Source organism: Heptranchias perlo, chromosome 19 (assembly GCF_035084215.1).
Source record: "Heptranchias perlo isolate sHepPer1 chromosome 19, sHepPer1.hap1, whole genome shotgun sequence".
NCBI lineage: Eukaryota > Metazoa > Chordata > Chondrichthyes > Hexanchiformes > Hexanchidae > Heptranchias > Heptranchias perlo.
Genome location: NC_090343.1, coordinates 20,239,582 through 20,264,378, shown reverse-complemented (window position 1 = coordinate 20,264,378; position 24,797 = coordinate 20,239,582). Strand labels below are relative to the sequence as shown.

The 24,797-nt window shown below is 41.8% G+C and overlaps 1 protein-coding gene across 2 annotated transcripts in view; it reads left to right on the top strand.

Moving 5' to 3' along the window:
- Window positions 1–24,797, top strand: part of asxl1 (ASXL transcriptional regulator 1) — an 89,860-nt gene that overhangs the window by 37,729 nt on the left and 27,334 nt on the right. The window contains exons 5-8 of one of the 2 annotated variants that reach the window (XM_068000432.1): window positions 762–882; window positions 6,807–6,913; window positions 14,949–15,066; window positions 21,299–21,475. In XM_068000432.1, coding sequence (XP_067856533.1) covers window positions 762–882; window positions 6,807–6,913; window positions 14,949–15,066; window positions 21,299–21,475 — 523 coding nt within the window. Of the gene's footprint in view, window positions 1–761; window positions 883–6,806; window positions 6,914–14,948; window positions 15,067–17,172; window positions 17,232–21,298; window positions 21,476–24,797 lie in introns of those variants that run through there. The other variant, XM_068000431.1, reaches the window with a different exon arrangement.

Below are 24,797 nucleotides of genomic sequence, written 5' to 3'. Positions count from 1 at the left end.
GTGGTTTCCAAACTTTGTTCTGAGGGGAAAAAAGTAATCAGCTTTATTAAAATATTTTGATGCATCTGGCAAGAGATGTATTTTAACAGCTTTCAGAAAGATAGACTTGCACTGCCTGCAGTATCTCACTCTCAAATTTAAAGGTACAAGTGCTAATTTAGAACTTCCTTTTGTTGCTAATGTATCTCTATCAATCTGTTTCCTTGCCCCTGCCCCCTCTCCCCAAAACCATTCCTTGGTTGAGAAAGCGGACAATTAACCTGTTCCTTGCCTATCTCTCTAACTGACCATTAATCTTACAAAAGCAGCAGTGGTACCTTCCTTAAGTTTTGATTTTCCCCTTTTTGTAGGGAATGCCCAGTCTTTACTTGGCATCTTCTCTCAGAAATGTGGCCAAAATTGGGAATTTGTTACATGGGGAAATTGTTCTTGTGCTGAACCACTGAGTCAAATATATAGACAAGATAATGTCAAATTTCACCTTGTATTTCAGTACGGAATCTTTATCAGAAAAATTGTGTGAAATGTATCTGTTCTGCATTATTGCAGAAATTATGGCATACACTCCCATTTTGAATATCATCCAATACTATTCAGAATAGATAAGCTGTCCATTTTCTGCAGTATAACATACTGAAGGTGTTAACAGTAAACATTTTCTGCAGCATTTTACTCATTTCCACCTTCAATAATTTACACATAGCTTGCTATATTTATTATTCAGTGACTAACTTGTAAAAAAAAAACTTCCGTTCATTCAGAAAGATGCACTATTATGGTCCAAAAACTTGCCCATTGGAGATGGTGAAGGTTATGATGATGGACCTGACTTGGAGAGCTGTGACTCCAATGAAACCAGTACCACAGGCGAGGAAAATGATGGTAGGTGATTAATATATGAAGTAAATAGACTTTTATTTAAAACCATGAAAGCCCAAAGCAGCAATCATTGTGCCATTATTGCATATATTTAGATAGGATGCACTAAAGAATTACCATGAATAGACTCTGCAGGTACCTACTACATTAACAAAGGCCAAAACATGAGCACTCCAGTATTGCAATACTATAATGAAGTTAACTTTTTTTTTAAAATTAACCTTGGCAGTTAACTATGGCAGTTTTAATAAATTATTTCATTTGTTAAAATCATTCCTTCTGAAGTGTTACTGGTGAGGTTTTGTGTACATTCCCTCTTTATTTCCTCCTTTCCATCATCCCTAGTCAACTGCCCTAACTTTTCAAGTTCAAAAATTTTAATGTGCAGTAAGTTTCAGCAATTGCATACATATTACATTAGCTTTCAGAATAATCAGCATCTAAAAAACATTTGCGTATTTTGAAAGTGACCTCATGAATTCCTATTGCGCACAATTGTTTTATATGTAATTGGTAGTGAGACATCATCAGCCTTAAGCTTGACTAGGTGATGGCAGCTTTAAAAAAAAAATCAGCCGTGTACTATCTGCAGAAAACCTATTTGTAAATATTAAATTGAAGTACTGGAAAGTGAAATTGAGAAATGAATACCATTGCACCGTTTAAGGGAAAATTGGTTAAATATTTAAAGCGGAGGTAGCCACAGGGCTATGGCAAGGGCAGTCGGGCTGGTTTTGTAACTTAAGTTGTAGGTCTACACAGCATTCCACCACTTGTATTGCAGAAGAAAAACAAAAGCAACAACTTGCATTTATATAGCTATTTAACATAGTGAATCGTCTCAATGCGCTTCACAGGAGCATTATCAAGAAAACTTGACATCGAGCCACATAAGGAGACATTAGAACAGGTGACCAAAAGCTTGGTCAAAGAAGTAGGTTTTAAGGAGCGTCTTAAAGGAGGCGAGAGAAGTGGAGAGGTTTAGGGAAGGAATCCTAGAGCTTAGGGCCTTGGCAGCTGAAGGCATGGTCCCCAATGGTGAAGTGATTTAAAATCGGGGATGCGTAAGAGGCCAGAATTGGAGGAGCGCAGAGCTGTCGGAGGGTTGTATAACTGGAGGAGATAACCGAGATAGGGAGAGGCAAGGCCATGGGGGGATTTGAAAGCAAGGATGAGAATTTGAAAATTGAGGCATTGCCGGACTGGGAGCCAGTGTTGGTCAGTGAGCACAGGGGTGATGGGTGAACGAGACTTGGTGCCAGTTAGGCTACTGGTGCGAGTTAGGATACTGGCAGCAGAGGTATGAGTTAGGTTACAAGCAGCATAGTTTTGGATGAGTTCAAGTTAATGGAGGGTGGAAGATGGGAAGCCGGCCAGGAGAGCATTGGAATAGTGAAGTCTAGAGGTAACAAAGGTAAGGATGAGGGTTTCAGCAACAGATGGGCTGAGGCAGGGTTGGAGACGGGCAATTTTACGGAGGTGAAAGTAGGCGGTGTTGGTGATGGAGTAGATATGTGGTCTGAAGCTCATTTCAGGGTCAAATAGGATGCCGATGTTGCAAACGGTCTGGTTCAGCCTCAGACAGTGGCCAGGGAGAGGGATGAAGTTGGCAGCTGGGGAACGGAGTTTGAGGTGAGGACCGAAGATAATGGCTTCGTTCGTCCTGATATTTAGTTGGGAGGAAATTTTTGCTCATCCAGTATTGGATGTCAGACGGTGGAGAGGTCGAGAGAGGTGGTGATGAGGTAGAGCTGGGTGTCCTCAGCGCACACGTGGAACCTGACGTGTTTTCGGATGATGCCGAGGGGCAGCATGTAGATGAGAAATAGGATAGGGCCAAGGAGAGATCCTTGGGGAACTCCAGAGGTAATGGCAGGGGAGCAAGAAGAGAAGCCGTTGCAGGTGATTCTGTGCAATGACTGGATAAGAATGGAACCAGGTGAGTGCAGTCCCACCCAGCTGGACGACAGAGGAAAGGCACTGGATGTGGTCAACCGTGTCGAAGGCCGAAGACAGTTCGAGAAGGATGAGGAGGAATAGTTTACCATGGTCACACACGTAGGATAAGAAGACGAGAAATAGGAGCAGGAGTAGGCCATGCGGCCCCTTGTGCCTGCTCCGCCATTCAATAAGCTCATGGCTGATCTTCTACCTCAACTCCACTTTCCCGCCCTATTCCCATACCCTTTGATTCCCTTAGTAGAATCGTAGAATGGTTACATCACAGAAGGTGGCTATTTGGCCCATCGAGCCCTTGCCGGCTCTTTGTCAGAGCAATCCAATTAGTCCCATTCTCTCGCTCTTTCTCCGTAGCCCTGCAGATTTTTTTCCCTTCAAATATTTATCCAATTCCTTTTTGAAAGCCACAATTGAATCTACTTCCACCATCCTTTCAGACAGCGCATTCCAGATCATAACTACACGCTGTGTAAAGTTTTTCCTCATGTCGCCTTAAATCTGTCCTCTGGTTCTCGACCCTTACGCCAATGTTAACAGTTTCTCTTTATTTACTTTATCTAAACCCTTCATGATTTTGAACACTTCTATCAAATCTCCTCTTAACCTTCTCTGTTCGAAGGAGAATAATCCCAGCTTCTCCAGTCTCTCCACATAACTGAAGTCCCTCATCCTTGGAACCATTCTAGTAAATCTTATCTGCACCCTCTCTAAGGCTTTCACATCCTTCTTAAAGTGCGGTGCCCATTAGTGCCCAAATATCCATCAATCTCAGTCTTGAATATACTCAACGACTGAGTATCCACAGCCTCCTGGGGAGTGAAGAAATTCCTCCTCATCTCAGTTCTAAATGGCTGACCCCTTAGCCTGAGACGATGCCCCCTAGTGTAGACACACCTGCCAAGGGAAACAGTCTCTCAGCATCTCCCCTGTCAAGCCCTTTCAGAATCTTGTGTTTCAATGAGATCACTTCATTCTTCTAAACTCCAGAGAGTTTAGGCCCATTCTACTCTATCTCTCCTCAGGACAACCCTCTCATCTTAGGAATCAATCTAATGAACCTTCATTGTACCACCTCTAAAGCAAGTATATCCTTCCTTAGGTAAGGAGACCAAAACTGTGTACACTACTCCAGGTGTGGTCTCACCAAAGCCCTGAATAATTGCAGCAAGACTTCCTTACTCTTGTACTCCAACTCCCTTGCAATAAAGGCCAACATACCATTTGCCTTCCTAATTGCTTGCTCCATCTACATAGGAACATAGGAACAGGAGTAGGCCATTCAGCCCCTCGTGCCTGCTCCTCCATTTGATAAGGTCATGGCTGATCTGTGATCTAACTCCATATACCTGCCTTTGGCCCATAATCCCATAATACCTTTGGTTGCCAAAAAGCTATCTATCTCAGATTTAAATTTAGCAATTGAGCTAGTATCAATTGCCGTTTGCGGAAGAGAGTTCCAAACTTCTACCACCCTTTGCGTGTAGAAATGTTTTCTAATCTCGCTCCTGAAAGGTCTGGCTCTAATTATTAGACTGTGCCCCCTACTCCTAAAATCCCCAACCAGCGGAAATAGTTTCTCTCTATCCACCCTATCCGTTCCCCTTAATATCTTATAAACTTTGATCAGATCACCCCATAACCTTCGAAACTCCAGAGAATACAACCCCAATTTGTGTAATCTCTGCTCGTAACTTAACCCTTGAAGTCTGGGTATCATTCTAGTAAACCTATGCTGCACTCCCTCCAAGGCCAATATGTCCTTCCGAAGGTGCAGTGCCCAGAACTGCTCTCAGTACTCCAGGTGCGGTCCAACCAGGGTTTTGTATAGCTGCAGCATAACTTCTGCCCCCTTGTACTCTAGTCCTCTAGATGTAAAGGCAAACATTCCATTTGCCTTCTTGATTATTTTCTGCACCAGTTCATGACACTTCAATGAAGTTGCATGATTACTTTGTGTGATTCATGTATAAGGACACCCAAATCCCTCTGAACACCAACATTTGATAGCTTCTCACCATTTAAAAAAATATTGTTTTTCTATTTTTCCTACCAAAGTGAATAACCTCACATTTCTCCACATTATACTCCATCTGCCACCTTCTTGCCCACTCATTTAACCTGTATATATCTGTGTCCTTCTCACAGCTTACTTTCTCACCTAGCTTTGTATCGTCAGCAAACTTGGATACATTAGACTCTATCCCTTCATCAATATAGATTGTAAATAGCTGATGCCCAAGCACTGATCCTTGCGGCACCCCACTTGTTACAACCTGAAAATGACCTGTTTAGTCCTACTCTTTTTTTCTGTCCGTTAACCAATCCTCTATCAATGCTAATATGTTAACCCCAACCCCGTGAGCCCTTATCTTATGTAACAACCTTTTGTGTGGCAGCTTACTGAATGCCTTTTGGAAATCCAAATATACTGCATCCACTGGTTCCCCTTTATCTACCCTGCTAGTTACATCCTCAAAAAAAACTCCAGATTTGTCAAACATAATTTCCCTTTCCTAAAACCATGTTGACTCTGCTGATCATATTATGATGTTCTAAGTGCCCTGTTACCACATCCTTAATAATGGATTCCAGCATTTTTCCGACTACTGATGTCAGGCTAACTGGCCTATAGTTCCCTGTTTTCTCTCTCCCTCCTTTCTTGAATAGCGGTATTATGTTTGCTACCTTCCAATCTACTGGGACTATTCTAGAATTTAGGGAATTCTGGAAAATGAAAACCAATGCATCCACTATCTCTGCAGCTACCTCTTTTTTAACCCCAAGGTGTAGGCTGTCAGTTCCAGGTGATTTGTCAGCTTTTAGTCCCATTAATTTCTCCAATACTTTTTCTTTACTAATCTTAATAAGAGTGAGGAACTTAAAGTAATTCTGCTGTAGATTTACCCAACATTATATGTGACTTTGGTAAGGGCAGTTTCAGTACTGTGGCAGGGGCAGAAACCTGAATAGAGGGATTCAAACATGGAGTTCTGGGAAAAATGAGCACGAATTTGGAAGGCAACAACATGTTCAAGGACTTTGGAGAAGAAAGGGAGGTTGGAGATGTGGTCGTTTGCCAGGACAGAGGGGCCATGGGTGGGTTTTGACGGTGGGTTTGAAGGGGAAACAGTGCCTGCGGAGAGGGAACTGTTAACAAGTACATGATATAACATTAAGTCTCTAGTTTCTGTAGACCCTGCACCCTAAACCTCCCAGGTGTTTAAACTGAAAACAGCGTGATGCCAAGGATTGGAAACTATGGTTGAAGTACTGAGACTATTTCCATCGAAGCAGAGAAATCTGAGATTTAAAAAGTTTTTAAAAATAATGGAGGGTTTTGATGGGGTGAATAGGGAAGTCCATTCTTTCTGCTGTGGAGTCGGTGATGAAGGGTCATCAATTGAAAATTGCCACCTAAGAGAATGAGGGAAGAGGTCAGGAGAAAAAGTTTTACGCAGAGGATTGTTGGAACATGGAAAACTTTGCCAGAGAGAGTTGAGGTGGGAGCCATTGCACCTTTTATGGGAAAATTGGTTAAAGATTTAAAGCTATGGGGAGATAGGACCATGGGGCTGGTTTTATAACTTGAACTGTAGGTTTACCCAATATTCCTTCACTTGTATTGGAGGAGTACATGAAAGCCTGAAGGAGGAAATGCAAATATTCAAGGAACGAAACAGGTGGTGCATTTCTTAAGATATCTTGGGACCTATATACACAAAAGTTTGAACTTCTGCATTAAAAAGATGCATCTTGGTGAATTTTAAGCAGTTTTATAATTCACAATTGATTTTTAATGTAAAAACATAAGAAAATGCTGAAATAGAGCTTTAAAGCTTTATGGAATGAATTGTCTTGAGATTTAGTTGCATCTATGAATGTTAATTGTCAGTATTGTTGAAATGCAGTATAGGTTGACAAACAAAAGGGAGGCATTCTAAACATCCTCTTCTTTACTCTATAATTAGCTTCACCTGTGTCTGATGAAAGTTCCTCAAATGCATCATGTTCCACTGAGATTCAAGGCAAACAGGTGTCCCCTGGCAAGCAGAATAGCCACAAAGCAATCCAGCAGGTAAGTGAAGTCCTGTAATGAATTTGCAGTAGAACACATGATTCTCAACTCATCAATTTTAGAAACTGTTAAGAACATGATATATGTAAATATTTTCAGGCAGTTGTATTTGGTATACTTCAATACAAAATCCATTGAATATGTGCTTAAAAATTGAAATGCAAGCTGGCACTGAGCCAGTTTTGTATGATAGTTTTCTATGGCTTTCTGCTTCCCTCCCTAGAGTTGTGTTGCTTAGCAGCATTACATTTTAGCAGTATTGGTGATACTTGCATAGCTGCACTAGATCTGAAAGGGCCATTAGAGTTACTGAAGAGTTGGACTGTGTTTTTCTATCTAATTCTAGTAATTACACAATGGATTTATTGTTTTTCCAGAATCAAAACCCCAGAAGTACAGGTGTTTTCTTTAATATTTTGTCAAATTGCTTAATTCTTTGGTTATATTTTCCATACAGGATATTCAGCTGGGCTATCATCTGACTAAGGATGTTACACATTTTATTTGGAAGAGTATATTAAACAATTGATTAAAATTCAGGTTTTTATCCATCAACATTGGATGCCTGTTGCACCGAAGTATGCTCTAGTGCAGTTCTGCACTATATCCATATACAATAATGGTTACAAGTTACAATAGCATGGACTTTATAAAATTCATTCTCTGGACGTGAATGGTGCTGGCGAGGCTGGCACTTGTTGCCCATCCTTGGTTTCCCTTGAGAACATGGTGAGCCGCCTTGAACCGCTGCAGTGCATGGGTGACTGTGCTCCCATAATGGTGTTAGGTAGGGAATTCCAGGATTTAGACCCAGCAGTGTGTTGGACAATGAAACTCATCAGAATAGGAGTGCTAATGGGTTAATTGCTATTAACGTTTAAATTAGTTCGAGCTTTTGTCTGGAATGTTCTCTTACAATACACAAGTATTACACCATTGCTGAAGTGGAATATGTATTGTGGAATTGATAAGAAATATCAATTAGTTGTGTGCTAACTTTATTGCTCTTAATTTATTCCTTTGCAAATCCCATTTATATGAAGTGTCATTTAGTGAGGCAATTTGCACATTGAAGTCTAGATGAGTGTTGGGTGGTTTGAATTGGAAATAAGTTATGCCTTGAAATTTTGCACGTGATATTATCTATTGAAGAGCCAAAATTTCCCGTAGTGTAATGCTGCATTTAGTCATTCTGAAGGTATTTAACAAAACATTAGTAGAGCAAAATGCTACATCATAATTTTAAATGATGGCTTGGATTTTCTGGATATCCCACAGTAATTTTCTTTTGTGTTGATTGATTCACCCCTCATATTTTGATGTATCTTTATAATCTGCAAAGAACTGTATGTTGGGGTTCCTTATCTCAATTAAAAGATCTGTGTAGGCTGTTAGAACTGTAAAGAACAAACTTACATTTGTATGTATGTATCAATATTAGTGTGTATCAATAATCAAGTATGGGAAGTTTCCTGACTGTTCCCTCTGTCGTGGAGGAGTTTGTCCAATTGATTACTGGATATAGTCCATTTAAAATGGCCGAAAAATAAACAGCTATTTTTTTGAACCTCTGAAGTCTTTCCTGGTTTGTTACCAGCTCACTTAAATAAACAATGATACAAGATATTTCAAAGTCCCAAACTTTACAGTGAATAACTTTTTGAAGTGCAGTTACTGTTATGTAGTTAAATGTGGCAGCCAGAAGCATGGACTCGTTATCCAGAGACTAGGAGTTCAAATCCCACCGTGGCAGTTTAAGAATTTGAATTCAATTTTTTTTTAAAAAATTGGCAATAAAAAACTGGTATCAGTAAAAGTGACCATGAAGTTGTCAGAATGTCGTAAAAGCCCAGCTGGTTCACTAATGTCCTTTTAGGGTAGGAAACCTGCCGTTGTCAAAGTAGAAGTTTTTAATTAGCCTCTGTATACTTTATAGCCAGTCAGCTTGTACCTTTTGCAGAGCATCATGTTAGATACGTGAAGAGCCTCAGTTCTTGATCTATAATTTTTGCCTATACTTGCTTATGATGTGTATATTTATGAATGATGTGGAGATGCCGGTGATGGACTGGGGTTGACAAATGTAAGGAATCTTACAACACCAGGTTATAGTCCAACTGTTTTATTTGAAAATCACAAGCTTTCGGAGGCTTTCTCCTTCGTCAGGTGAGTGTGGGATTCGGATTCCATGGAAGGTTACCGCATTTATAGTCAGAACAATACCTGGTGATTACAGATAATCTTTCCAACTGCCCGTTGTCAAGGCAATCAAAGCGTTCAGACAGAGAGATGTTACCTACAGGACCACCGAATACACAAACGGCCAGAACACAAAACACAGAGAGAGAGAGAGAGAGGGAGAAACATCCGAAAGGAAGAGAAAGATAGAAAATGACCCGTTGAATTAAAAACAGATAACTTTTATTCGCTGGTGGGGTTACGTGTAGCGTGACATGAACCCAAGATCCCGGTTGAGGCCGTCCTCATGGGTGCGGAACTTGGCTATCAATTTCTGCTCGACGATTTTGCGTAGTCGTGTGTCTCGAAGGCCGCCTTGGAGAACGCTTACCCGAAGATCGGTGGGTGAATGTCCTTGACTGCTGAAGTGTTCCCTGACTGGGAGGGAACCCTCCTGTCTGGCGATTGTTGTACGGTGTCCGTTCATCCGTTGTCGCAGTGTCTGCATGGTCTCGCCAATGTACCATGCTCCGGGGCATCCTTTCCTGCAACGTATGAGGTAGACAACGTTGGCCGAGTCACAGGAGTATGAACCATGCACCTGGTGGGTTGTGTCCTTTTGTGTGATAGTGGTATCTGTGTCGATGATCTGGCATGTCTTGCAGAGGTTGCCGTGGCAGGGTTGTGTGGTGTCGTGGATGCTGTTCTCCTGAAAGCTGGGTAATTTGCTGCGAACGATGGTCTGTTTGAGGTTGGGTGGCAGTTTGAAGGAGAGTAGCGGAGGCGTGGGGATGGCCTTAGCAAGGTGTTCGTCGTCATCGATGACATGTTGAAGGCTGCGGAGAACATGGCGTAGTTTCTCCGCTCCGGGGAAGTACTGGACGACGAAGGGTACTCTGTTGGTTGCGCCCCGTGTTAGTCTTCTGAGGAGGTCTATGCGATTTTTCGCTGTGGCCCGTCGGAACTGTCGATCGACGAGTTGAGCGTCATATCCCGTTCTTACGAGGGTGTCTTTCAGCGTCTGTAGGTGTCCATCGCGTTCCTCCTCGTCTGAGCAGACCCTGTGTATTCGCAGGGCCTGTCCATAGGGGATGGCCTCTTTGACGTGGTTAGGGGGGAAGCTGGAAAAGTGGAGCATCGTGAGGTTGTCCGTGGGCTTGCGGTAGAGTGAGGTGCTGAGGTGCCCGTCTTTGATGGAGATTTGTGTGTCCAAGAAAGAAACCGATTCTGAGGAGTAGTCCATGGTGAGCTTGATGGTGGGATGGAACTTGTTGATGTTATCGTGTAGTCTCTTCAGTGATTCTTCGCCATGGGTTCATAGGAAGAAAATGTCGTCTAAGTATCTGGTGTATAGCGTTGGTTGGAGGTCCTGTGCAGTGAAGAAGTCCTGCTCGAACTTGTGCATGAAAATGTTGGCGTATTGGGGTGCGAATTTGGTCCCTATGGCTGTTCCGTGTGTTTGGGTAAAGAACTGGTTGTCAAAGGTGAAGACATTGTGATCCAGGCTGAAGCGGATGAGTTGTAGGATGGCGTCTGGGGATTGGCTGTTGTTGGTGTTGAGTACTGATGCTGTTGCAGCGATGCCGTCATCGTGGGGGATACTGGTGTAGAGTGCCGAGACGTCCATTGTGGTGAGCAGTGTTCCTGGTTCAACTGGTCCGTGGGTGCTGAGTTTTTGTAGGAAGTCTGTAGTGTCGCGACAGAAGCTGGGGGTTCCCTGTACGATGGGTTTCAGGATGCCCTCGACGTATCCAGAGAGGTTCTCTCACAGGGTTCCGTTGCCTGATACGATAGGACGTCCGGATGTGTTGGCTTTGTGTATCTTTGGGAGGCAGTGGAAGTCTCCCACGCGGGGAGTACGTGGGATGAGAGCGCGTAGGATGCTTTGAAGGTCTGGATCGAAGGTCTTGATCAGTTTGTTGAGCTGGTGGGTGTGTTCCTTGGTCGGATCTGTGGGTAACCGTCTGTAGTGTTCCTGGTTGTCCAGTTGTCGGTATGCTTCTTTGCAATAGTCCGTTCTGTTCTGCATGACGATGGCTCCTCCTTTGTCCGCTGGTTTGATGACGATGTTGCGGTTGGTCTTGAGAGCGTCGATGGCGTTGCGTTGTGCTCAGGTGACATTCTGGACTGTCTTGTGAGTGCGGTTGATGAATCTGGTATTGACGCATTTCGATGACGACGAACACCTCGCTAAGGCCATCCCCACGCCTCCACTACTCTCCTCCAAGCAGCCACCCAACCTCAAACAGACCATCGTTCGCAGCAAATTACCCAGCTTTCAGGAGAACAGCGTCCACGACACCACACAACCCTGCCACGGCAACCTCTGCAAGACATGCCAGATCATCGACACCGATACCACCATCACACGAGAGGACACCACCCACCAGGTGCATGGTTCATACTCCTGTGACTCGGCCAACGTTGTCTACCTCATACGTTGCAGGAAAGGATGCCGCGGAGCATGGTACATTGGCGAGACCATGCAGACACTGCGACAACGGATGAACGGACACTGCGCAACAATTGCCAGACAGGAGGGTTCCCTCCCAGTCGGGGAACACTTCAGCAGTCAAGGACATTCACCCACCGATCTTCGGGTAAGCGTTCTCCAAGGCGGCCTTCGAGACACACGACTATGCAAAATCGTCGAGCAGAAATTGATAGCCAAGTTCCGCACCCATGGTTCCTCAAGTTCCGCCTCAACCGGGATCTTGGGTTCATGTCACGCTACACGTAACCCCACCAGCGAATAAAAGTTATCTGTTTTTAATTCAACGGGTCATTTTCTGTCTTTCTCTTCCTTTCGGATGTTTCTCCCTCTCTCTCTCTCTCTCTCTCTCTCTCTCTGTTTTGTGTTCTGGCCGTTTGTGTATTCGGTGGTCCTGTAGGTAACATCTCTCTGTCTGAACGCTTTGATTGCCTTGACAACGGGCAGTTGGAAAGATTATCTGTAATCACCAGGTATTGTTCTTTGACTATAAATGCGGTAACCTTCCATGGAATCTGAATCCCACACTCACCTGACGAAGGAGAAAGCCTCCGAAAGCTTGTGATTTTCAAATAAAACAGTTGGTCTATAACCTGGTGTAAGATTCCTTATATTTATGAAGTTCACACACAATTTCAGTACTTTACGAGTTAAAAATTTAACTTATCTGTATTGAATTTCCTTATGCAATATCACCCAGTGTGTTGGGTATCCGTATATCAGAAGACTGACTGAAGACTGCTCAGAGGTGGGTTAGATAGATTGATGGTGCATTCTTCTAGTTTCGTTGAACTATTAAAAATAAATTCCTGAGTTGCCTTTTGAGTAGGGACCAGTTTGACATTTTTGTAAGTTTGAGTTTAGTAGGTCAAATTTAGTGCATTTTAGAATGGGATGATTCATGTGCAATTTCTGACTGTTTTCTGAATTTGTGGTATTTTTTTTAAATGACCATATCTCATATTGCCAGTGCACCTCACATTACTCCACACAGTATTTGGAGTGTTTAATGTTGTTTGTTGCATAGAATTACATAGAATGTACAGCACAGAAACAGGCCGTTCTGCCCAACTGGTCCATGCTGGCATTTATACTCCACATGAACCTCCTCCAACCTCTCTTCATTTAACCCTATCAGGTTGCATAAGGCTGTTGTCATTATGTAGATTTGGGCTGTGTGGAACCCCAATACTGATCATAATTTTGCACACTTTGATTTGAACATATTTGAGAAGGTAAATAGTGAAAAATCATTTCCACTGGTGGGTGAAAAGGGGGCATAAATTCAATTTTTTTTTAAAGAGCAAGTTTAGAAGCTTTTTCATGCAGAGGGTCCATAGCGAATGCAGTGCATTAGCACAAGTGGCTAATACCACTGAGTCAATCATGATATTTACAAGAGAATTGAAAGAGTAAGATATTAAATGATGCAAGGAAACACCAACATGCAAAGGAATTGGAATAGCTGACTCTGATGTGGAGCTAGTGTAAGCATGAACGTCCAAGCAGCCATCTCCTATCCTATGGTGTTCTGCTATGTCACAGCCATGTTAAATGCTATCTGATGTTTTCTTCCATCTTTAATGCTGAATCAAAATACATATTGCACCTCCCATGAGATACTTTTTCTATTAAAAGTGAATAATGCAGGTGAATTTGTACATAAGTTCAACCTGCCATTTCTAAGGTCAGATATCAGTAGAAATTTCCCTGCCTCTCCCACTTCAATGAAAAATGCTCAGTTTTTTCTTAATCTCATTTGAAGTTCATCTTTTCACTATAAATTGTCTGGAATAATTTTGTCTTGTTCACAGCAAAGATTTTTATCTGTTAAAACTATACTGCAAATGCAGCATATTTGAAATCAGTTGCTGTAGAAAATGAAAATTCTGTTCTTATTTCTGTTCATCTTTGATTGCCTAATAGTGGTTGAGCTGTATCATCTTGTAAAACCCTTTGCAGTCACATTTTGTTCACATCACAAGTTGATGGTATAAATGGAGCTCATGCAGTACCATTATTTCATTACCAGACCAGCCATATCTGAGGCTAGGAATAAAGCTGAATTTAGGACAGAATGTCACTGTTAACCACTGCTTAGAGATTTAAAAATGGTGGTTGTTCATTTTCTGTGAGTTCCTTTATATGGTGTCCAAGCTTTTTGTCGTTGTGGGTCACATAGCTGCATACCGTGGAGCCTTAGGAGCCATTTAAAAAATTTAAATCTATGTTCCTGTTAACCTGCATATGGATACAAATGGATCGAGGTGTACTAATTAAGATTTATCCACTAGTGAGGCAACAGCACTTTTTCAACAACAAAAAAAAGCTGTTTGCAAGCCTCTAGGCCCACAAATTTAAATTGGACAAATAAGAAACGTAAGTGCAAATAGGTCTTAAGTTACATGGACTTCGAGTTCCAAGTGGCCAGGGCTTGGGTTGCATGTGGTCCATGACTGTTTGGATGTGCTTGCCTTATGTGATGTAGGAAATGAATGATGCTTTTTGTTTGGTGCAACATGGAAGTACAGTGAATTGATTTTATCAGGCTAGTTTTCCCTCTCTGTTAAAACTTTGTTCTGGAAAGTGCAGTAAAATCTCGATAAATGCATACCTGATTCAAGTGTTGAACTTGTTTACCTTTCCTATTAACTCCAATTATTTAGTGGTTGATCAACACTACAATTAATGTAGACACTAGATCTGGAGTCAGGGTCTGGCCTGATACTGTAGTGAAATAGATTGAGACTGCCTGGAGAAGAGTCTCGCTCCACTTCGCTCTGGAGTCAAATTTATACGACCATCCATGCTAAACTTGTAGCATAAATACACCCTAGGAGATCTAATACAAGTGTAGAACTGTGTGACTGACTTTTGGTTTCTTGGCTCAGTCGTCGCATTCTTGCTTCGGAGACAGAAGGTTGTGGGTTCAAACCCCACTCGAGACGCTTGAGCACGTAATCTAGGCTGACTCGTTATTGCAGTATGAGGGAATGCTGCACTGTTGGAGATGCTATCTTTTGGATGAGATGTTAAACCAAGGCCTCGTCTGTCCTCTTTGGTGAATATAAGAGAACCCATGGTACTATATGGTGTCATGGCTAAAATTTATTTCTCAACCAACAGCATCAAAAACACTTATCCAATCATGTATCTCATTGCTGTTTGTGGGACCTTGCTTTGTGCAAATTGGCTGCTATGTTTTTCTACATTACAAGAGTGAGTATGCCTCAAAACTACTTCATTGCATGTGAAGTACTTTGGGATGTTCTGAGGTTGTGAAAAGTGCGACGTAAATGCAAGTTAGTTCTTATACTTTTCCATTCTAATTTGTGCCTGAACTCTTTGTCCTATTATATGTAACAGCCTGTGAAACAACAACCGAAAAAGAAGATTGGAGTTCCAGTGATGATGAGCAAATCCATTCCAAGAGTTGTACTGACACCATTGAAAGTAAATGGAGAACATGTAGAGTCTGCTTCAGGTAAGAGAGGGAAGCTCTGCACTATTTTTAATCTGCATCCTCTTCCTGCATGATCCATATTCTATACACCTTTTAAAGCAGTTTTGATGGCTTGTGAAAAAAGTGTTGACTGTTTGTAGAATTAAGCTAGCAAAAATGTTGCACAGATTTGAAGTGGTGTGGAACTACTGCTGCAAGAATAAATTTTAACAGCTATAGTGTTTCAACTAACAATCTGGAATTTGTGATTGAATATTTCTGCAATCTAAAGCAAATGGTCTTGACGATCCGGATTCTTTCCCCTCAGTCTGGTTCAGTAAAAACTGAGTCGAGTACATTTTAAAGTTCATCACAACTTTAATAGCAGGTCTTAGTCTGTAGCTTCAATTCAGATTCCTGAGAGAATCCGAACGATTCTAACAGAATAAGGAGACAAAGACAAAAACTCATACAGATCGATAGGGGTTGGAACATCATTAGCACAAGAGTCAACACCAATCATAAGCCGGGCACAGGTTGCCATGCGAGGTTACATTATTGCCGGCCAATCATAGATCGTCCATGTGCTGACCATGTTGCTGTTAGACATCAAAGGGGATACTTCCTCACCTTCCAACTTGGAATGTTCTTCCCTGTTCCTTCTGTTCCTTATCTCCCAACCTGGAATGTCTTTAAACTTTGGCTAAGCTCGTTACCTATATTGATCTGCCATAAACATGGAGACATTCAGACCAGTCCTTGAATCACATCAAAGACTCCACATTGATAAGACCATGCAAACCTGCTGACTACGCAAACATATGGCCCAGCAGGAGGCCAGGCCACCTGTACCAATCTCAGTTACTAACTAATTAACCCTTTCTAACCATTTTGCATTCTGCTTCTTTGCCACGTAGGCATCTTAATATTTTACCGAAAACTGACCACGTAGGGATTCTCAGTCTGTAAGAAAAATGACTTGGCTTTTGCAGAAATAATGGAAGATGGAAAGGGGGCATGGACTGTGTCACCAGAGGAACAAGGAGGGGAAGTTAGAAGAATTTGTTTCATACACAGGATTATTAGAACATGGAATGCTTTGCCACCAGTGGCTATTGAGGCAGAGACTATAACGCTGTTTAAAAGGGAATTAGATAAGTATTTGAAAGGGAAGGATATAAAAGCAAAAGATTGGGGAATTCAATTGAAGTAGACAAACCTAGCTGAAGAACTAGCATTAGTACAGGGATTAGGGACTGAAAAGTCATCTGTGCTAATTCTGAAACTGTTTTAATGTCTGCTATTAAATCTTGAAAAATCAGATGAGCTTTCTTTTTAATGTCTAATTGTTTTCTCGAGGTACATTGTTCTTCAAAAACATTAATGAAAGCCTCTATTTTATCTCCATATGGTTTTTGTACAAATTTAAAATATTTCAGAAATCTTGCCATCCCTGCTGAAGATTCCCAAGCTGATATTTGCTAGGTTCATGGTCCACATGAGCTGGAAAACTTTAAAACGGCAAAAAAAATAGATAAATACAAATTGTAATACCAAAGAAATAGAGAGGCGCACACATTTAGAAAGGAAACCAATAATTCAACAAGAGTTGCTAAGTAGTTAAAATAAAACCCAAGGGAGTTAACACTAATTGTATTTAGTTGGAGATTTGACCAGAGCCTTGCCAAATATATTTATTTATGCAAAATATTTTGGTATTGCTGTGGTCAATTAAAGTTTGCAGTTTTGATTGAAGTTAGTTGTACTGATATTTGTTAATGAGGTTAGTTTCTTTAAATGGATTTATCAATTTCTCCCTAACCCAGGATGGCTGTTTTTTATAGGTGGGTGGGGGGGGGGGTGTTGCGCAAGAGTTGGAGGGAGACTGGGGAGAGATGGGAAATGTGGGCTTGAGAGACGGATATGGGGGCTCGGGGGGGGGGGGGGGGGGGGAGGAGAGAGAGAGAAGAGGAGGACTGGTTGGGGGCTCTGGGAGATGGGAATGGGGGCTCTGGGAGATGGGGCTGGGGGGGGGGGGGGGGGGAAGAGATGAGATGGAGAGAATAGTTTCTCCTTTTCCCCGCCCTCTGTTTCCCCTCTTCACCTGCACAAGAGTGGCCTCCTGGTTCTTGGAACTTCACGCAACAGCTGCTGGCGCAAAACCACAAATAAAGATTCTCAACCACAGGGGATCCAACCTTTATAAGGTAAATCCAATAACATTTGTAGATGATCACTTGATCAAACCTCCAGGAAAGCCTCCAACCAAAGTTGGCAACCCTACTCCACCAGTACATCAAGTACTGATGAACTGCTATCAGTCTCCTACCCAACCCACAGCACTTCAAACATTCACAGCTGCATTACACAGAGGGAGGAGGTCCCGGACAGGGATCTGCAGGACATGAATTCCAGCCCCCCACCCCAATTTGACTGGGATCTCCCAGGCACTCCAGCCCTACGGCTGTCACCTTGCTCTGTGCAGTCTGCCAACGTAGCAGATCCCAGGATCAGGATATTCTTCCCTCAATGGAAAAGGACCCCGGAATGGCAATGAACTGGGAAACCCAACGAACAGAAAATGAACTGAAGTCACATACCACTAGCAGCGCTCCAGAATTAGGCACAATCCCAGGTGAAGGCGAAAAAAAGGAACTCTGCAGCCAATCCTGGGATGTTTGGCTGATCGGTTTACTTCACATACAATGACCATTTTGAAAATAAGGACACCTGCAAATAAAGGAATGCAAGTCCCTTAGGTGTCCCTAATTTACAGGTTTCACTGTATTCAAGCCTTTAAAGGGAGCAACTTTTAAAAAAAAATAATCATTATCTTTCTCTCGCTAGAGGGATGAATTGGAAGTCAAGGCTACTTGCTTACAAGATTGAAAATTCAGGTCACTCGGTATCGAAAATAAGAACGTTGTAGTACGTGAGTGATTGTGGTGGTTAGAACTGTAGCTGTCTCGGAGTGCACTCAGCTGCTCCTGGTCTGGACCCACACTCCTATCTGTTCTGGAATCTAGCATTGCTTCCTCTGGTTGGGGGAGATTTGATAGTGGTGTTCAAAATCATGAATGGGGTTTTGATGCACTAAATAAGGAGAAACTGTTTCCAGTGGCAGAAGGGTCGGTAACCAGAAGACATTGATTTAAAATAATTGGCAAAAGAAACAGTCGACATGAGGACAAGATTTTTATGCATCACCTTGTTATGATCTGGAATGCACTGCCTGAAAAGGTGGTGGAAGTAGATTCAATAATAGCTTTCAAAAGGGAATTAGATAAATACTTGAAGGGGAAAAAAATGCAGAGCTATGGGGAAGGAGCAGGGGAGTGGGACTAATTGGATAGCTCTTTCAAAGAGCCAGCATGTTGGCCGAATGGCCTCCTGTGCTGCATCATTCTGAGATTCTCCCTTTGGGGTCGGAATGTTTGAAGTAATCCATGCATTAGATTATAGGGCTGATTCCACACTCCCATGTTCCCAATGGGGAGGGAGCACAGACCAGAATTCCAGGTGGTTATCCCAATTCTCCTGCTTGCATTCCCTGCAAGGTGACTCCTCGAGGGTGCTGTGTTGCTGAATTATGTACGCTTGTGATAGAATTCTGAGCGCAATTGATGACTGTGCTTACTGAGTGGCTAGTATTTGAGTTGTCCCAAATTTCTTGAATTTGAACTGTAATTTAATACCCTAAAAATTTAGCAATCCCCTCAAATTGTTCAATGTTCCTAACTCAAATGGATATAAATCCAGTTTAAAAGGAACATGTGTCATTTTTATTCCTCTTGGCCGAAATGTTACATATTTGTCTGAACTGTTGCATGTGGAGCAATAAATAATCTCACACACACACGAACTTGTGAACTGACTCCAGTGAAACCATTCATTCTCTGGATGTGGGCATTGTTGGCATGGCTGGCATTTATTGTTCATCCCTTGCTGCCCTGAGGTGGTGGTGGTGACTTCTTGAACCACTGCATAATGGTTTGATACAACAAAGTTGTTTGCTAGGCCACTTCAGAAGGCAGTAAAGAGTCAACTATGTTGGTGTAAGACTGGGGTCACCTATGGGCCAAACCAGATGAAAAAACAGGTTTCCTTCCCTAAAGGACATTAGAAACAAATAGATAGCTTTGTGGTCACTTTTACTGATCCCAACTTTTTTTATTTGCAGTTTTTTAAAACAGTTTAGATTCTCAAACTACCATGATGTAATTTGAACTCCTGTTCTCTGGATTATTAGTCCAGGCCTCTAAATTACTGGTCCAGCAACATAACCAGTACACTACCGTACCCAGTATAGCTAAGAATAGAGATTTGAGTGGGCCCAATTTATGGTGGATCGGCAATGACCAAAGGTCTGATATCACAGCAAATCATTTATATTGCAAATAATTTAAAACAATTAAAACCCCAAATACAATAAATATTGACCCTGTATATCCAGTTAGTGTTTTAAGTAGACAACAAAAACATTCTACAAAATCTGCAGTAAATTTGCTTAAAGAAGCTAAGCAAGCAATGTCACAGCAAGAACACAGATTGTTCTCAGCAAGAACACAAAAATTTTAAATTTTAACCAATTAGTAAATTAAGTGGAAATCAGTAAATTACTTAAATGGCCTAGATAGTGTCCTTTTGTCTCTGTTCCACCTTTCTACAGAAGTTCTGTGTACAAGAAAATGCCTCGCAGATGCACGGTGATTCTTTAGTCGCGCTCTCTAATGTCACACAATGAGCTGAATGCTAACTATCTGTCTGTGTGTACAGCTGGGCTGTGAGTGCTGCAAGCCAAAGCAGCCAGTTCAGGATCTAATGCTGCAGATTGTTACATTGGGGGTAAAATTCAACTTTAGGGGTGCAAACGGGTGGTATTGGATTGGCTGCCCATTAAACACCCCATTCAATTTTCCTTTCTGTTGACTTTGATCCACTGCCATCTGTTTTGCGCCCCTGCTAAAGTTGAATTTTGCCCCCGTTGAATCGAGTGTTCCAGATGCAGCCAATACTTAGCGTTCAGCTCAACCTTCCCAGAGCACTTAAAGCAATCGGAACTTGCCATTTTCCGACTGTATATAAAGTGAAGTTTAATATAGTGGTTGAGATGCTTTATTTACATGCTATCTGTTTCTACTATCTTCATTCTTTCTGTTCAATTGTAAACAATTTTACAACACCAAGTTATAGTCCAACAATTTTTATTTGAAATCTACAAGCTTTCGGAGGCTTCCTCCTTCCTCAGGTAAATGTTCAGGAGCTCCTCGAAGCCTACGCATTTATACATATAGAACAATACATGGTGTTTACAGTCTGTAAACACCATGTATTGTTCTATATGTATAAATGCGTAGGCTTCGAGGAGCTCCTGAACATTTACCTGAGGAAGGAGGAAGCCTCCGAAAGCTTGTAGATTTCAAATAAAAATTGTTGGACTATAACTTGGTGTTGTAAAATTGTTTACAATTGTCAACCCCAGTCCATCACCGGCATCTCCACATCTTTCTGTTCAGATAGGGCTTTTGATTCAATGGCCCTACCATTCTTACGTTGGAGCTATTAATGGTTTAGTGCCAAATGAGTCACAGCCATCTTTGGTCCAGTACATTTCTTGCATTCCTTTTTGCAGTATTTCAGGTTCCATGAGTATAATGTGCAAATTGCATATTCTCACCCATGTGGAGAAAGTACAGTAAGTGCTTTTTCACAAAATACTAATGGGTTGTGCTCCATAATCACCTTCTTTCTTTGTTCAAGTGGTGTACTTCACTTTTGAGTAAAGGTCACATTAGTTAATGCCCCCAAGTGAAAGCAATTGTGTATGATGTAAATGACACCTGTTAACTCTGTATACGTACATCCAAATTTAGATGTTGAGCTTTAAAATAACACTGTGCAATGGGCTTCATTTACAACTGCTATTTCTTTTTTGGTGATGTATTCAAATCAAACCTATGAAGTTTCTATTTAAATAGTGGAATGCTTACCAGGAAACGTTTAGCACATCAATAACCAGGTTGATGTATCTGCTCAAACTTGATCAGGAATTTGCTTCGAGAAGTTTTCAATGGCGTTTAAATTATGGGGTGAAACATTTGTGAAAGTTCACACGTGATAAATATTTTTCTTCAATCTAATTTACTTGTTCGGATCTAAAATCAAGAAACTAACAGCATGGGATCAAGAACATATATAGTTTTCTTTTGTGTAATCTTCATAAACAGTCTTTCATGGTCAAAGCAGTTGAGTAAAGAAAGGGGTTTGTTTTCAGCATTTGCAGCCAAGCACACAGATGGTGAATCAAGCAGTGCATCCAGTGGTAGTTCCTGCACAGTCACCTCAGGCAGCGCTCAATACAACAGAACAGAAATGAATAAACTTCAGTGCAGGCCTAGCCTGAGCCGGAAGCCTGGACAACACTTCAGAGCCCTGAGAAGGTCAAACACGGGTAAGAAATTAGTTTTATTACATTTTTGGAATAATGTACTGTGATGTACCTATTTTAGTTTCTGTATAGAGATAATTGTGCCACAGAAGATTGCTTCAAAATGCTCAGCTCCACAAAATGCATACCTACCAGTCAGCTAAATATGACATTGTCCTTTTAGAATGTACTTAGCACTATACAGAACAATATTTAAAGCAACGTATTAGGATTTTTGATTACTTGTGTACATGTGGAGAGTCCGTAGATCCAGCTGTGCAATGTCATTTAGAAGGTTTCCTTTGCTTAATTGTTGACTCCTTCCAGTGGCATTCATCCATCCGTGTTAGTGAATTGGATGCTATAGAAAATCTTGTTACTCAGGTAAATTGGAGCTAACATAAGAAATAGGAGCGGGAGTAGGCCAATCGGCCCCTCGAGCCTGCTCAGCCATTCAATAAGATCATGGCTGATCTGATCCTAACCTCAAATCTAAATTCATGTCCAATTTCCTGCCCGCTCCCCGTAACCCCCAATTCCCTTTACTTCTAGGAAACTGTCTATTTCTGTTTTAAATTTATTTAATGATGTAGCTTCCACAGCTTCCTGGGGCAGCAAATTCCACAGACCTACTACCCTCTGAGTGAAGAAGTTTCTCCTCATCTCAGTTTTGAAAGAGCAGCCCCTTATTCTAAGATTATGCCCCCTAGTTCTAGTTTCACCCATCCTTGGGAACATCCTTACCACATCCACCCGATCAAGCCCCTTCACAATCTTATATGTTTCAATAAGATTGCCTCTCATTCTTCTGAACTCCAATGAGTAGAGTCCCAATCTACTCAACCTCTCCTCATACGTCCGCCCCCTCATCCCCGGGATTAACCGAGTGAACCTTCTTTGTACTGCCTCGAGAGCAAGTATGTCTTTTCTTAAGTATGGACACCAAAACTGTATGCAGTATTCCAGGTGCGGTCTCACCAATACCTTATATAACTGCAGCAATACCTCCCTGTTTTTATATTCTATCCCCCTAGCAATAAAAGCCAACATTCCGTTGGCCGCCGTGATCACCTGCTGCACGTGCAAACTAACTTTTTGATTTTCTTGCACTAGGACCCCCAGATCCCTTTGTACTGCAGTACTTTCCAGTTGCTCGCCATTAAGATAACTTGCTCTCCGATTTTTCCTGCCAAAGTGCAAAACCTCACATTTTCCAATATTGTATTGCATCTGCCAAATCTCCGCCCACTCACCCAGCCTGTCTATATCCCCTTGTAGGGTTTTTATGTCCTCCTCACTCTCTACTTTCCCTCCCATCTTTGTATCATCTGCAAACTTTGATATGTTACACTCGGTCCCCTCCTCCAAATCATTAATATAGATTGTAAAGAGTTGGGGACCCAGCACCGACCCCTGCGGAACACCACTGGCTACAGGTTGCCAGTCCGAGAATGTACCATTTATCCCAACTCTCTGCTTCCTGTTAGATAACCAATCCTCCACCCATGCCAGAATATTACCCCCAATCCAGTGATTCTTTATCTTGAGCAATAATCTTTTATGTGGCACCTTGTCGAATGCCTTCTGGAAGTCCAAATACACTACGTCCACTGGTTCCCCTTTATCCACCCTGTACGTTATATCCTCAAAGAACTCAAGCAGATTTGTCAGACATGACTTCCCCTTTGTAAAGCCATGCTGACTTTGTCCTATTAAATTATGTTTATCCAAATGTTCTGCTACTGTCTCCTTAATAATAGACTCCAAGATTTTACCCACCACAGATGTTAAGCTAACTGGTCTATAATTTCCAGCCTTCTGCCTACTACCCTTTTTAAATAAGGGTGTTACATTGGCAGTTTTCCAATCTGCCGGGACCTTTGCCGAGTCCAGAGAATTTTGGAAAATTATTACCAAAGCATCCACAATCCCTACTGCCACTTCCCTCAAGACCCGAGGATGTAAGCCATCAGGTCCAGGGGATTTATCCGCCTTGAGTCCCATTAATTTACTGAGTACCAATTCCTTAGTGATTTTAATCGTATTTAGCTCCTCCCCCCCCCCCCCTCCCCCAGAGCCCCCTGTTTGTTCAGTGTTGGGATATTCTTAGTGTCCTCTACCGTAAAGACTGAAACAAAATATCTGTTCAGCATTTTTGCCATCTCCATATTTCCCACCATTAATTTCCTGGTCTCATCCTCTAAGGGACCTACATTTGCCTTAGCCACCCTTTTTCTTTTTATATAACTGTAGAAACTCTTGCTATCTGTTTTTATATTTTTTGCTAATTTATTTTCATAATCTATCGTCCCTTTCTTAATCAATCCTTTAGTTACTTTTTGCTGTCTTTTGAAGACTTCCCAATCATCTATCCTCCCACTAAGTTTGGCTACCTTATATGTCCTTGTTTTTAGTCTGATACTATCCTTAATTTCTTTGCTTAGCCATGGACGGCTGTCATTTCTTTTACACCCTTTTTTCCTCAGTGGAATATATATTTTTTGAAAGTTGTAAAATAACTCCTTAAATGAACACCACTGCTCATGTACCATCTTACCCTTTCATCTATTTTCCCAGTCCACTTTAATCAATTCCGCTCTCATACCATCATAGTCTCCTTTATTCAAGCTCAGTACGCTTGTTTGAGAACCAACCTTCTCACCCTCTAATTGGATATGGAATGTAACCATGTTATGGTCACTCATTCCAAGGGGATCCTTAACTAGGACATTATTAATTAATCCTGGCTCATTACACAGGACCAGGTCCAAGGTTGCTTGCCCCCTTGTAGGATCAGTTACATACTGCTCAAGAAATCCATCCCTAATACACTCAATAAACTCTTCCTCAAGGCTGCCCTGCCCAATTTGATTTGTCCAGTTAATATGAATCCCCCATAATTATAGCTGTTCCCTTATTACATGCCCCGACTATTTCCTGATTGATACTTCTTCCAGCAGAGTTGCAACTATTAGGAGGCCTATATACTACGCCCATGAGTGTTTTTTGCCCCTTATTATTCCTTATCTCTACCCAAACTGTTTCATTATCCTGATCCTTTGTCCCAATATCTTTTCTCTGTATTACAGTGATTCCTTCCTTTATTAACATAGCCACCCCACCTCCCCTTCCTTCCTGCCTGTCCTTCCTGATTGTTAAATACCCTGGCATATTTAATTCCCGGTCGTTGTCACCCTGCAGCCATGTTTCTGTAATGGCCACAAGATCATACCCATACGTCGTTATTTGTGCCGTTAACTTGTCCATTTTGTTACGAATGCTACGTGCATTCAGATAAAGAACTTTCAAATATGTTTTGTGACACTTAGTTCCTGCTTTTTCCTTT